This window comes from Danio rerio, chromosome 8 (genome assembly GCF_049306965.1).
Source record: "Danio rerio strain Tuebingen ecotype United States chromosome 8, GRCz12tu, whole genome shotgun sequence".
Lineage (NCBI taxonomy): Eukaryota > Metazoa > Chordata > Actinopteri > Cypriniformes > Danionidae > Danio > Danio rerio.
Window position 1 is genome coordinate 13,840,001 of NC_133183.1, and position 15,579 is coordinate 13,855,579.

At 37.4% G+C, this 15,579-nt stretch overlaps 1 protein-coding gene across 10 annotated transcripts in view; it reads right to left on the reverse strand.

The window, feature by feature from the left end:
- dab2ipa (DAB2 interacting protein a) overlaps window positions 1–15,579 on the reverse strand; it is a 212,658-nt gene that overhangs the window by 135,745 nt on the left and 61,334 nt on the right. For all 10 annotated transcript variants that reach the window (XM_017357419.4, XM_009303797.5, XM_073910098.1 and 7 more), the window contains one exon: window positions 2,150–2,256. In XM_017357419.4, the coding sequence (XP_017212908.1) occupies window positions 2,150–2,256 (107 nt within the window). The remainder of the gene's footprint in view (window positions 1–2,149; window positions 2,257–15,579) is intronic.

A 15,579-nucleotide genomic window follows, 5' to 3' on the forward strand; every position in this document is an offset into this window, starting at 1 on the left:
CCCCGTGATAAACTGAGGTATTTTATTTGAGTATTAAGTAAGGATTAGTGGACGAGTGTTGTTTTAAAGGAATTTGATATCGCACGCCAAATGGAAAGAAAAAACCTCCGCATTTTTGTGACGCCGGTGTCTGTGGACCTTTTGGAGTATTGTCTTATTCATATTAAAATCTGAGTATTGATGTCCATGTAAACATACTCAGTGAAAGTGCCAGATGATTCCGTAAACTGTCAAAAGGTCAAAAGCTGTTTCCATCCACATAATTGTAATGCGCATTTTGCATATGTGCATAAAAGAACTGTTTGATGGAAACGCCAAGATGCTAAAATTTTTTAAAATGCGTATAAAAAACATGCGCATAACTGAGTAAGATAAACTTTTTATTAGATAAGAAAAGACAGGCATAAACTTGTGCGCATAAAACACTTTTACCACACAAATTCAAGTATGTGCATTGAAAAAGGTAAGGTTGTTTTGTTATTAGAGATCATGTGATGCAAAAATGTAAGTGAATGGACAAACCAGCAGGCTGAGCACATTGTAAAAACATTTAAAATGTTGTTTTGGTCATTATAAAACACCTTCACCATTTTAGTATTAGCGTTATTATCTTATTAATGACCTCCAGAATCAAGAGCATCTATGCTCCGCGTCTCACACCTTCAAACACCACAGTGCATTCACTGCGTGTCAGGATTACCTTCTGAGGTGCAAGTCACTCATTAAATGAAGAAAACACTCACACTTCAGTTTTTACTGCTGAAATTTGGTGCCAGTTGGTCAGGGAGTGGCGATTTTGTTCGTTTTGACTCGTAGGATGGAAATGCTGCTTTATTTGCACATCTTTTATGTGATATTCCAGTTTTGTGCATAAAGTTAATTCACATTTTTGGATGGAAACATAGCTGAAGACTCCGCTGCCATTAATTTGATTCCATGCACCCTCAAATGTTTCATTAAGTTGGACGTGTTTCCCCCCAAAACTTAAATTTCGTAAAGCATCTGCTTCACATTGCTGTGTCAGAATCCTTGCTTGTAAAATATAGCTATACTATAGAATACTTAGTTTAAGGTTTAATGAATGCGATCATGCGTGTTGATGAATCTGAAGAGTTGCTCACCGGATGCACTGTTGCCTACATGCATGGTTCCCTAAGCAACAAGAACAAACACCTAACATCGCAGATGGTGTCCGTACCCCTTATTGTTTAGAATTAAATGTTTAAAGATGGTGTGAAACAATGTGTACCTATGTGTGCCTTTGATGCACCCCTTGATGCTTCTTGCGTCCTTGTCTCAGCACCAGTGGCACCGAAATTCATATGCTGATTCGGTCAGGTGCATACCAGTTACATGGGTGTTGCTGTAACCAACCCTATATAAGGGGATAGTTATTTTGGAATTTTGGAAAATGCTGGTATCTGGCACACATTAACGTCCATAGTAATTTCCTATTATGGAAGTCGATGGGTTACAGCAATCAGAAGAAAGAAATTCAAAAGGTTTAAAACTCGCAGAGAGAGTAAATGTTAATGTAATTTTAAACTTTGGGTGAACTATCCCTTTAAATATTAAAATGACAATAAATAATATAATAAAACTGAAAAGTAAAATTAAAGTTTATTTAAAACATGAAAAAAATTAAATGATAATATTTAGAAAACTTAAAGATTATTTTTTAATGTTAATAAGTATTGTATAGGTTTTGAATTATGTTAACGATTACTTGAAAACCTTGATATTGTTCACCAAAAAAAAAAACAGTCCAAAGCACATGTTTTGTTAGAAATATTGCATTTAACGAAAGGAATAATTTAAGACATACCTGTAATTTTTCTAAATGAACTGTTTACTGAACTACAGAAACTGTCATGTATGGCAAACACTGGTCAAATCAAAGCAGCGAAATTATTCAAAGTTCACTCCATATTCACACAAAGAGCATGTGAAAAAAACTAACTGATTATATTTACATTTTTAAAAACTGCATTCAATATTTTCTTATCAATTATCAAATTAACTGCATAAGTAAAATGCATCATATACAGTCAAAATGAATGCCATTTTGAGGCACAACCTCAAGCTCAGAGAGATGTCTTAAGGTTGTAAATACACTATTTTTATCTGTGCTGCTGTCATAAATGCGTACCGTGACTTTAAAAGGTGTTGACGTGTCTGCATCCATAGCGACCACCGTTTTGTCCACCGTACTGCCAGGCATACTGCGCCGCCGGCCCACCCTGTCAGCGAGTGACTCTAAAAACAGACACACAGAAAGACAAGAATAAGACAATGCTCAGTGGATTCATGTGTATGTATACTAGCAAGGGCTTTTCTAGGATCTGGATGAACAAGCTTTGCTTAGACAAAATCAGAAATCAATAACAGTTCTGAAAATCGAGTATGCTTGCAAAGATGTTGCTATGTTGTTCCTAAGATGTTCTGTGTGAAGAGTGCAGGTTGTTTATTTTTCAGTATGTAGTTGTTAGGTGGGTTCTTGGTGCTTGCTTCTAGCTAAATAAACTGCTAATATGTTTTAATTAGTGGCCAAGGAGTTGCTTTGTTTTTGCTAAGATGTTTCAAGTTAAAGGATGTTATTATGCAGCTGCTAAGGAGTGCATGTTTCTGATTTACAGTTAACAGTGCCAGCTAAAATACAAATAATGGGCTCTATTTTAAGGATCTCTCCGAATTCACTGTTAATAATTTAAGGGCAGAAAAATACCAAACGCTTCACTAGCGAGAAAAGAGTTAAACAGACCATCGGCAGTGAGGGTAAATAATGAGCCCCCTCCATTCGGCCTCTTTACTTTCTCTTTACTTTACTACTTTACTATTTACTGTACTCCTTCCATTGATAAGGAAACTGTGTAACACTCCACTGAAGACATCCATTAGCCTACATATTTAATTTAGTTTTTTAAGCGCAAAGATTTGTTTTAAAAACTATTTCTAAATTCAGTTCTAATTTCCAGCAAACGAATAAATGAGCAATAATAACAAAGTCTGATCAAAAAACAGTTATATTCGATACACACGTCCTACTCTTATGCCCTATAAGGTGATGGATACGTCTCCAAACCCCGACAGATAGACAAACCTAAACTTGTATTTATTAAAATAAATATAAATATGCATATAATAACGCTACAAAAAAATGCTAATTTTCATAGATAAACTGAAAAAGCCACCTGGGACATAAAGAAGGCAGCATGTAGTAAATAATAGTTTTTGTAACATTTTAATCCTTTATTTTTTTCATATATTACAGATATTTGTGTATTGCTGTGCATCCTTTGTGTATTAAGTTTGAACCTGCATAGGCACATAACTAACGTGCTCTGCACCTCCTTTATAGACCGGCACACCCATGAGTTCACAAAGTGGCGCAAACGGATTTGCTATTTAAACAATGTGATGCAAAACATGAAAATTAGAGTTGCGCTGGTCTGAAAATAGCAACAAATCGCGCCAAATACGTCTTGTCTCAGTCTTGTGCCTTATTGCACCAAGTGTATGATAGGGCATTCTAGGGCATTAGAATGTAATGTCAGCAGTCTGCTATGCAGTTGCTATATGGTTCGGGGTGTTTACTAAGTTGTTTATTTGTTTCAGATGGTTGACAGGGTTTTGCTAATCAGACATGTTTTAGCGTGATAACATGCAGCTGCTAAAGAGAATGTTACTATTAAAGTACACATGAAATCAAAATTAAATATATTGATTTTGTTGCTAGTTTTGTGGTGAACAATCCATCTGTGCATCTCATTAAAAAAAAGAATTGTTCGCCCTTGTAATTTTTCAATTAAATCTGAAACTTGACTTTCTGTTTGTTTTTAGTTAAATTCTGACATTACATCTGTCAAAGGTATTGAGCGTGGTTATTATACTTAACCAACACCCTTCAATTGTCAGCTTTGATAGCACTATTATAACAACCAGAAATGGTGAGGATGAGGAGTCTGTTGGGTTGTAATAACTACCTGTAACCCTTTTCCCAATCTTTCTGAATGTAAAGCCAGAATTTACTACATCGAATCAGCTTGCAGTAAAGAACAAGCCACTACCACTGTTTCTCTAGAAATTGCATCACAATAGTTTTCACTGCATCGACTTTAATGTTGCTTCTAGGAGGTTGTTAATGTTTGCTAAGTTGCTAATGTATTGCTATGCAGCTGTTAACGTGTAACAAGTGCATTTAAGCCATTGATATTGGGTTGGTATGGTCTTCTGAGTGGTGTTACGCTTGTTGCAATGTCGCCGTTTTAGCAGGTTGCTTACAGGCTCAAATCAAAAGGTCCACCCATAAGTCTGTATGATTTGTTGCTTCTGTTGTAGCGTCACTATGTCAGTCACATGTTTCAGTCATGCTTGGCCAGATGGCTAAATTTCAGCCTGCATCAGCCTGTCAGATGCTTGGCATTCACCACACGCCTGCATCTCTGTCTGCACGATTGATGGAGGGAAGGAGGGAACAAGTGTTTGTGTGGAAAACAAATGAGAGAGAGAGCGCAGTCGACCTGAAAGACAAGATCTTTGAAATTCATCCCACTGTCTCTCTCTCTCTCTCTCTCTCTCTCTCTCTCTCTCTTTCTCTCTTTCTCTCTCTGCACAGCCTGAATCATGTCAAACTCAAAACAAAGTGAAGGAAAGGAAATGTGCGTCACTAACAAGCTTTGGAACCATTTTTTTCATGCATTTTTCCTGTGTGCCTGTTCTGGTTATTAGAATAAGAAGCTTCCTATAATATAACAGTGTCAAAATGTCCTGTTGCATTTACAGTAATAACTGGCAGCTGTGATTCCACTGTAAAAAAAAAGTGATAATATTTTATAACTAACATACATTTCACTAAGTTGGCATTTCTGTATTGAGTTAGCATGTACTCCCCATGCTCCGGTTTCTCCCACAGTCCAAAGATATGCTGTATAGGTGAATTTATGAAACTTAACTGGCCGTAGTGTGTGTGTGAATACGTGTGTATGGGTGTTTTCCTGTACTAAGTTGCTGCTAGAAGGGCATCTGCTGCGTAAAACATGCCGGAATAGTTGATGGTTTATTCCGCTGTGGTGACCTCTGAAATAGAGACTAAGCTGTTGAAAAATGAATAAATGAATTAATTAATATATTATTAAAGCTAGGGTATTTTCCGAATGTATTCAGAGAAGCTAGCAATAGCATGCTAGCTTTACCAGCATAAGATCCCACAACTGATCTCTATAATGACCCATTGTCACAATCACCAAAGATCTAATTCTGGCAGATCGCTGGTAAACACAGATCGCTAACAGACTACAAATCCGCCAGTACATGGACTACAAATTCCAGTCATGCACCACTCACATGCACATGTTCCTCATTCAGTAGAGTACACACACTCATGGCTGGGAGCCGCTCATGAACTGATTACATGTACTTTATAAACCACACGCACACACACACCTCTGGGCTGAGTCCCATTTATTAGAACTGTGAACATTACGATGCATTTTCCTTTGCCTTGTCTTGTCGTGTTTGACCCTCGCTGTGTTTGATTGTTTATTCCAGTCTACTGCCTGCCTTCTGACCACTCGCCTGTTTTTTGACTATGACTCTGAATTCTCTGTTTGTACCTGATTGCCCCTGTGTTGATAGTTGCTTGCCTGACTGTTCTTAATAAATCCTGCATTTGCATCCGCACTCTGTTGTCAGCATCCCCATCGCAGTACACCCATTGAGTTTGAAAAAAAAAAAGTTAGTCAGGTGGTGAAACCATTGAAAGGTTGAGCAGACATTTTACTATTTTCCAATGGCATAGTAAATTATAGCCACAAGAACCACATACAACAATTGGATGGACATTTAGTGATCTTGAGAAATGGACACTGTAAAGACTGACTTTTAAATAATGCATTAAACATGAATTAAATAAGATTAAATGCAAAACAAAGCACCCTAATGCACTGATCACAAAAATATTTATTTAAATAAAATACAATTATATGTGATATGTAATTTTTGAATTAACTGTCTACTGTCTTTTTAGCATACATTATTTAGTAATTATTAGTTTACAACCAGTTTTTTACAGTTTAAAGTCGCCTGGAAACAAACCAATAACATGTCCTGCAAAAGATAAACAATTATGCATTAGTTAATATATCCACAAATACAAAATAGATATGGATCCTTACTGCAGTCTCAGTCATCATTTAGCATTGGCTGAGCAAAATAGACAAGATCTGACAACATGGAGGAAGATTGATGAACAGCCCTGCGTAGGTATCGACATATGAAGACTCCGTCTGTGTGTCTCTGTGTGTGCGATAGTAATTTCACTGTTTTCTCACTGGTAAAATGAACAGATTGAAATGCATGGGAGGGAAATCTCAATGCTGCCTCTTGCTTATTGTTGATATCACAAGATCCTGATCCATATGTTAAGCACAGAAGCAAGGCTGCATGATCTTTTTTTGGCCTTTTTAATGCTTTGCAGATGGGACAGTGGAGATGTGGATTGAGAGAGAGGATAGGAATTGGCAAAGGATCATGATGCAGGAATCAAACTCAGGTCACCACGAGTGCAGTTGTGCTACAAGTCTGTGCTTTAACCACAAGACTAGACACACTGACAAGACCGCGTGATCTTTGAGTTAAATGCAGTGTTTGAAGAATAATAAAGTCCCATTCACACTATGAACGACACACAGTGACACGCCGTGCGGCTACAAAAGATGCAGATCCACAGATCTAATATTCTGATACAAATGACATTTTTCTACATCTGTTTGCATTTACAAACAGAAAAAGAAATAATTGTGTTTTGAGTGTTTTGTCATAATCTGGTGTTTATTTGACAGTTGTAGCAAAAGAAAACTTCAACATTAAGACATAAAAAATTTAGCTTGCTTTTTATGTGCATGCATTGTATGTCTACGCTGAGAAACTGCTTTTTAAGAGTTTAACCTGACATGGCATGCAGATTTTATTTATTTTTTTGCTGTTGACAGAGTAACTGAGCCACAAGTTGTAAAGGAACCGCTCTCTTTTTTTCAGGGGGCGGGGTGTAGCAGCTCATTTGCATTTAAATAAAACCGAATTTTCCACTAAAACTGAACTGAAATGTTTTCTGACACATTTTGGGGACTAGATTTTGTAAAAAGGCCATAATAAGACCACTTCAAGCAAAAACATTACTAATTTGATCAAAAATGTCTCATTGGTACTGAAGTTCATGCCTCCGGAATTACATTTAAGAGCACTGGCATGAAGAACTCTATGTATCGAACAGCGCTGTTTAGAGTCATTTAAAGAGGGGATTCCAAACTTTTCAGCCCACGACCCACAAAATAACAATGCCAGTGACTCGCGACCCTCACATTCCTGGGAGGTGGTTATACATTTAGAAATGTTGGACACACAACAATAGGCCTATAAAACACAAGAATATTGACAACATAAAAAAGTGTAACATTCGAACAACCACAGGCTATAATTTATATAGTCATTTATTAATTTGTGTATTAATATTAACCTCCACTAATGAGACTGGTGGACACAATGTTTACAGCACACATCTATTCTTGGTTTAGTTTTGGAGACCGCCACTCAGAGATCCTCCTTAATGTTCAGATGTGGCCTGTATTTATTTATTATGTATTTGATCGCCACAAAGGTGTCAAAAAGTGTAATCTGGTGCTATAATATCAATCTGCTGTAGCTCCTGACCCCCACTTTTAGAACTACCAATGTAAAGGACAGCTCCAGCAAAACATAATTACTTTAGTTCATACAGCGGTGACCTTTATTTTGAAATGATTGCACAGAAATGATGTTTCATTCTGCTGTGTGTGCTTCTATGATGCATTTTATACTGACAACAAAATGCCATCCCTTATCAGTTCATCAAATCAGCACCAGCATGAATTTTGAACATTGACAATGAAACCATTTACTCACAGTATCAAGGCAAGAACATGCATTCCTTAGGTCAGGACTTCTCAAAGTCTGGACTATCCGGACCTGACTCTATTTTGTATTGCAAGACCATGCGTAAAGGATTCAAATGGTGGATTTCCTTCATTGATAAATGCATAAACCTTGTAAATCAACAGTTTAGTTGTTTGTATTTTTGAAGAATTTGCTTAGTTTTCCAGCGTGACTCTGTTCATCCAGTGATCGAGGCTTCACGTAATTTAGCATAATAATCGCATGCTCTCTTGGTTTAGTGCACCGCAGCAAAGTGATCATTTGAATGGATGAAGATGTCAGTCTCACAGGAAAGGAGATCTTGACGAAGAGAATTGACAGTTTAAAGTTAAATGGGCAGATAAGTATGCGTTTATTTTGCCACAAGCCAGAACAAAGCCATTCTTCTTGATTTGTAATGGGACAGTTGGAGTTGTAAAGAGTGGAAATGTGAAATGCCACTGGAAAAATGAAACACAGACATTTTGAATGGCAGGATCCCCTAAATACAGACATGAGGACCGCAAAACTACAACATCTAAAGTTTTCATAACACACCTTTTGTATTTTTCACTTTTTTGGAGAGAGGTCTGGATGCAGACCTGGTGCAGTTGGCCTGCATTCAATGCTTTTTAATGCCCACACCTGACGCTACTCCTCACAGCTCCACTGAGTGTATTGTGCCTGACGTTGCATCTCTGAGATATGCAATCTCAGCTTGCATCATCATGTCTTTATCCAGATACTATTGGGCCTACCTTTTGATGTGTTTTGTACAAAAATGCACTTACATTAGTGGTTTTGCCACATTTGCATTGTATTTAATGTGTTTTGAATGCAAATGCCATTTTATTTAAAGAAAAATAAATAGTGTTGACTTGTGATGCATGTTATGGATGTTTATTAAAAACAAGTGATGTAATATTAATTGTTCTGGACCTTTGACCCTGATAAAAATTCAGATTTGGACCTTTTAACGTAGACATTGAGAAACCCTGCCTTAGGTGAACGTTTATGAAAACAAAGTTAAAATGGGAAGATTAAAACAAAAAGGAGTATTTTTAAGAATACCTCATGTTTCAATTCAAAGGCACTGTGACCTTGCCACCATGCTGAACTAGAGCAATTAGAATCTGAAGGACTACTGCAAAAATAAATAAATAAAATACATTCAGCAGCTCTTTCCATCAGCTAAAAAAAAAACAAACTCTAAAAGCACTTTCTTTGCTCTGGATGATGAATACAATGCCATTACCAACCTGCAAGCTGGTAATTGGTTCAGCTATTCTTTCATCATTAAGCTGCTTGATCACGCTGGATAAATGGAACAACATTAAACAGCAATTGAGAGAGAGCTCTGACGTTACTCCACTCAGAGCCAAGTGTTTATGAAGAGTGGAGACATTAAAATGCGCTTATATTGAGACGGGCTAAAAGAAAAGCTTCCTCTGGCACGGACCTGCGAGCAGGGGGTCTGAACTCTTGACCGATCTGCTCATATTTGTCAATAGCAAATACGCTGACAGACTAAAGAAGCTGTGTGTATGAGTTGGAAATAATGGAGATACTTTACATTTCAGAGTGGATAATAGATAACAACAATAGGTTATTTTCAATCACATGGTTCTGGTGATGCGCAAAATTCAGATGGAGGGCAGGAAGTTAAAAAATTGAATGGGAGACATTGGGGAAAGTCTGCATTTTTGAATGCCATAATTTAAAGGAGATATAATAAAAAAGTAAGCACATATGTTTGGCATAATTCTTATAATATAAAAAGGACCATGTTTTCTACTAAACTCAAAAATATTTGCCCGCCATCAAGGCGATAGATACTGTAAGGTATCACATGAAAAAATACTAGTGTTTGGAAGCATACTATAGATGATTACTTGAATTAAACTGTTGTAGTAATTATATTGTTGCTGTGGTACAACAGAACTGTAGAAACAAACCAACTATGCAATAGGTATCAGTTTTTTATGATATTCACAGTGCACCACAGTTTACACTAATGTTACAGTATTTATCACAGATCAGTTTACTATGTCAGTTTACACTGCAGTTTACTAATATGTATAGTATTTTGTAGCATTCATTAACAAAGAGTTGTACACATTATACACTTAACTATGTGGTTCAAAATCATTCATTCATTCATTCATTTTCTTGTCGGCTTAGTCCCTTTATTAATCCGGGGTCGCCACAGCAGAATGAACCGCCAACTTTTCCAGCAAGTTTTTACGCAGCGGATGCCCTTCCAGCCGCAACCCATCTCTGGGAAACATCCACACACACATTCACACACACACTCATACTCTACGGACAATTTAGCCAACCCAATTCACCTGTACCACATGTCTTTGGATTGTGGGGGAAACCGGAGCACCCGGAGGAAACCCACGCAAAGGCAGGTAGAACATGCAAACTCCACACAGAAATGTTAACTGAGCCGAGGTTCGAACCAGCAACCCAGTGACCTTCTTGCTGTGAGGCGACAGCACTACATACTGCGCCGCTGTCTCGCCCGGTTCAAAAACATGTTTATTATAAATTATAATAATTAGGGATGTAACGGTATTGTAAATACCGTCATACCGCAATATTAATTTTTTCCGATATTACCGTAGTCGCATGACTCGGTAAAACTATAGGTCTTCTGAGAAAATTTGCTCAGGCGAATGAAGCGAACGGGAGGTAACGAAAACTACAATTGCCATCAGCCCATGCTTGACCATCATCCCTTGCGGTCTGTTGCTACAGATCCAGTAATGCGGAAATGGAGTGTGCTGCTAGAAGCGGGGATGAAAAGAGCTGGAAAACTCTAAAGCAGGTCGCACACCAGAAGCGCCGCTCGGCGCCGCGACACGGCACGTACATGACAGATTAAAGTATCGCACACCAGACACGCACATTCGAATGATATTTAACATGAAACTAATCAGATGGCGCTCTGTGGCGCGGCTGAAAAATGAACTGCGTCCTGAGCCGTCGCCGGGCGCCGCCGACAGCCGCCGGTGTGTGTATCCTGATAGAAACCTATGATTAGAATTCTAAAATACATGGCGCTGCGTGGCGCTGCGCGGCGTGCCGCCGAGCGTCGCTTCTGGTGTGCGACCTGCTTTACACGCACAGTTCAGTCCTGCATTATCTCCGTGTAAGTTCAGACTTCGCAAGTTTGATCAAGGCTGCAGTCTCTTCTTCTCAGTTTGATATGGAAAAGCAGATTATACCGAGGACACGGGTAAATCTTCAAAGGGAACCATGTACTTTATAACTTCATTCACATCACCCTGGCTTCGTTGTTTCACTTTCTCAACAATAAAATGTAAACATGATTTAAGGAACTGCCTATTTTCATTTTAATATTAGCAACTTAGACAGCAGAAATGTTGAGGCGCCGTGCTGCATATATGAGCGTCATCTTCACTGTGTGGATATTTATAACAAAACGGAGCCGATAACAACTGCCTCCTTTCAATTTCAGTGAAAATACGAAACATACCCTCTCTTTTGCTGAGTATCAGTTTTAAGAATCGATAATGGCCATTTTAAAAGTATAACATACAATAAGTTTATACATTATAGGAAATAAAGGCAAGCGATCAGTCAATATACAGAATGTACGTGGTTACATTAATCATTAACTTATCTTTGCGCTCAGCCAAAACACATTACCTGAGAACAAGTAATAGATTCCAATGCCCAAAGTCAGGGAATATGTCGTTAGATAAAGACAACAAGATAAATGAAATATCCCGTTTAATAAATATAGTGAGATTAGATCCAGCGGGAGATGCTTGATGAGAAGTCCGACTAGCAGAGCTCTCATCTGGGTAGATGGGCTGAGTGTGATTAAATGTTGAATGTGATGAGTTTTCAACAATACTAAATTGAAACTTTATTTTTTTTACATGGTTTAATAGTTTTTTGTTATTAAAATTGAAGTTCCCGTTTCAAAGCTTACAGATAGATGGCTAATTTGTATGTCATTGACACTTTTGGCACTTTTTTGGAGTATTTTCATAAGTTTTGTTTTTTTCCTGTAAATGATTCAATAAATACCGTACCGTGACATTCATACCGAGGTATTACCGTACCGTGAAATTCTGATACCGTTACATCCCTAATAATAATACATAATAACGTTTTCCATCCAGAAAACGTTATGTCTTCCAGACACCATGAAATTAAATTGAATTGAATTCAAAAAATAACGGATGAAAGCATACAAAAGCATGGATGTAAAGACATGGATTATGGCAAAATAAGACAGAGATTACATTGCAGCGATTACATGCAGGGTACGTTATTTATGTTCTGATATTGTATAAGTTGTGGTGGTTTTTTGTATGTGATTTTTATATAACATATTAACATAATGCACTTAGCTAAGGCCTGCTTATAATCTTTTCTAGTGCTGTCAACAAATTATTGTGTTCAAAAAAAGTTTGTACTTATGGACACAGAAAAAATGTTGATTAAATGCTGCCTCTTCTTACGTTTTTAATCTCCCCTTTCTGAGCAAAAACGTTTGGAAGTCTATAAAAGCTGTTCGTCATTTTTCATTTTATCCGATTTTAACAATTATACACAACATAAAACAAAAACTTTTTAATGTTCTGATAGCGATTCCTATGTAGAAGGATCACTTCCTCCTCTGCATCTGAATTTCGTGCGTCATTAATGACGTCACATGAAAAACTATAAAAATAAATCACATCTGAAAACTGATTACTGCGATATTATAATCCACATGATTCACAATAACGTAAAACAATCTGCTAAACTAAATTGTGTCCAAATGTACATGTTATATGATTAAGTTGTTATATTTATTGCTATATAAATCAATCTATGCTCTGGTATTGAGGAAAACACTCAACTTTTAAAAGTAGTCACAACAAAACGAAATAAACCTGGGTTTATGTGAATTATTTTATAATGCTAGTAAATGAGTAAGCTACTTTACAATATGAAAAAACATGAATGAAAGTTGTATATTATAAATGACTATTTCACATGATAAACTGAATAAAGTGGCAGATGACAATAAAATAAGACATTGTAAACCACAGTCTTCTTAATTTGTTTAACTGTACATACTGTGTGTTCAATCCAGCAGATCAATCTCTCCACCCACTTTATAAAGTCACTGTTAATATTGGCTTCATTCATTAGCCAATATTCAATTAGTTACTTGAATCATTAACTCATTATTTGCATTTAAATACTAGACAATTACCAAGTAATCTTTATAAAACAACACTAATGGGTTACATCACATGTTAACTTAATCAAAACAAGAATTATCCAGGATATCTACATCATCATTGCACAAATCCAATGGGTGGATTGACTGAACTGAATGTCTTTTTTTTTCCCAGTAAAGAATTACAAAACTGCTCTCGCAAGTGCAGATCTTCAATTTCTAGTATTAAAGTAATCTAAAACTAACACACCAAAATAAGAGATAAAAAATGGTAGAGAGTTACATAATGAACGGGAGGTCACAATAAAATAAAATAAATTTCAATTCAAGAGTTCACAGTTAGCTGATGATTGATTATAAGCAAGTTTGGCCTGCTGGGGAGAGAGCCCGGAGCTCAAAAAGTCCTTGAGCCCTGGGCTCCCACCCATTTGCAGGGCGAGAGGGGAGCTTTGGTAGATCTCAACAACTCCCCCTTGTTAAGAACTGATGACTAAAAATTAAATGCTATGAAGAGATATGCCGCAGGATGAGAGATTGACTGTAGTACAAAATTTACTTTTGCATGTTTTTGGAATGTGGGAGAAAACCCGGGGAAAACCCACACGAGCATGGGAAGAACTTGCAAACTGTGCACAGAAATGACCACCGGCCTGTTAAAAGACTAGAACCGGTGACATTGTTGCTGTGAGGTAACAGTGCTAACCACTGGGCCACCGTGCCACCCTATGGAGGGAAAGGTGAAAAGGTAGGGGTGGAAGGGGGGATTCTTCAAATCGAAGATGACTGTAGTGAAAAACCCCTTTCTCTTAATAGTGGGTTAAGCATATCCTAATTGGTGGATCATGCATGCTAATGCAGAACTAGCCATGTTCAATCATAATCACGTGATCTTCTAGAAATTGGTTTATGAATAAACTTCACGTAACCAAGGGTGTAAAGTAACAAATAGAAAAATGACTCGAATTACTGTAGAGTAGTTATTTTTTTCTCAGGAATTTTATTTATTAATTAGTTTTATAAATGTGTACTTTTACTTTCACTTGAGTACATTTTTAGCACTGTATCAGTATTTTCAACTCCATTATTATCCTTCAACCTGCAGTCACATTTTTTTTCTTCTCTATAAAGATCGACTGAGTAAATAATCAGTCCTGTGATTCCTGTCCAAACCACACATAGAAAATAAAGTGCATCATACTGAACGACCTCAAGACATGGGTGCTTTATAAATGCAGCAAATCATTTGGTAGCATTAAAAGTGTCCAAGAAGACACTCAATGATGGAGAGACTGTTCAGACTGCACGTCACTGATGAGAAAGGATGTTTATTGTATGATGACTGGAATCCCCAAAACACATATATTACGGACAATTTTGCCTACCCAATTCACCAATAGCACATATTTTTGGACTTGTGGGGGAAACCGGAGCGCCCTGAGGAAACCCACGCAAAGATGGGGAGAACATACAAACTCCACACAAAAATGCCAACTGACCCAGCTGAGGCTTGAACCAGTGACCTTCTTGCTGTGAGGCGACTGCACTACCTACTGCACCACCACACCACCCTACTTTTCTAACATAATTAAACAGATGACCAAACAATTAAACGAATTAACAAAACACTCCACCTGCATTAACTAACCAGCAATGCTTCATATGAGTTAATCAGTTTAGCCCAGATGTTGGGAAGAATTGTGGGCCATTTGCCAGAGAATCGCTCTAAGCTCGCAGCCTATTAATCAGCCCTGAACAAGACGCACGACCCAGCTGTGTGTGAGACGAGATGCCAGCGTCCTCCATCTGATCTCACCGAGGACACTGTCATTCCACGAAATTACACACAAGTGCCACGCTCTCATTCAGTATTCAAGCAGAGCTATAACTCAAAGACCTGTCTCATTTGCTCTTAATCTATATGCACGCTCCCTTTCTTCAGGTCTGGCTCGACTTGTCACAGCAAGAGATGATGATGACTTTTTGTATGTTTATTTTTTTTGTTTGGTTTAGCCTGGATCACAGTGTTTTGTGACTTCTTTGGCACAGCAATGCTTTAGTGAGGTTTATTTTTTTAGGAAACATTTTTATAATAGTACATATTATATTACAAATATAAAAGTCTAGTTAGCATTTATTTTAACTTAAAGGGGACCTCTAACACACCTTTCTACAAAGTGGAAAATAGGGTATATGCCAAAGCATGCTAATAGGACTTTTAATTTGCCAGTAACCTGGGTTAATCGTTTCCGGCGAACTGTATGCCATTGCAAAATCGGCACGTTTAAGGTCTGTTTTCTTTAAAAACCAGCAATCTCCACTGGTTGAGTGACATCCGATATAAAGTGGGACTCAGATTGTACAAGAAGCACTGCATTAAATTACATTTTCCCCACCATGTCTTTATAATATGAGCATTTATT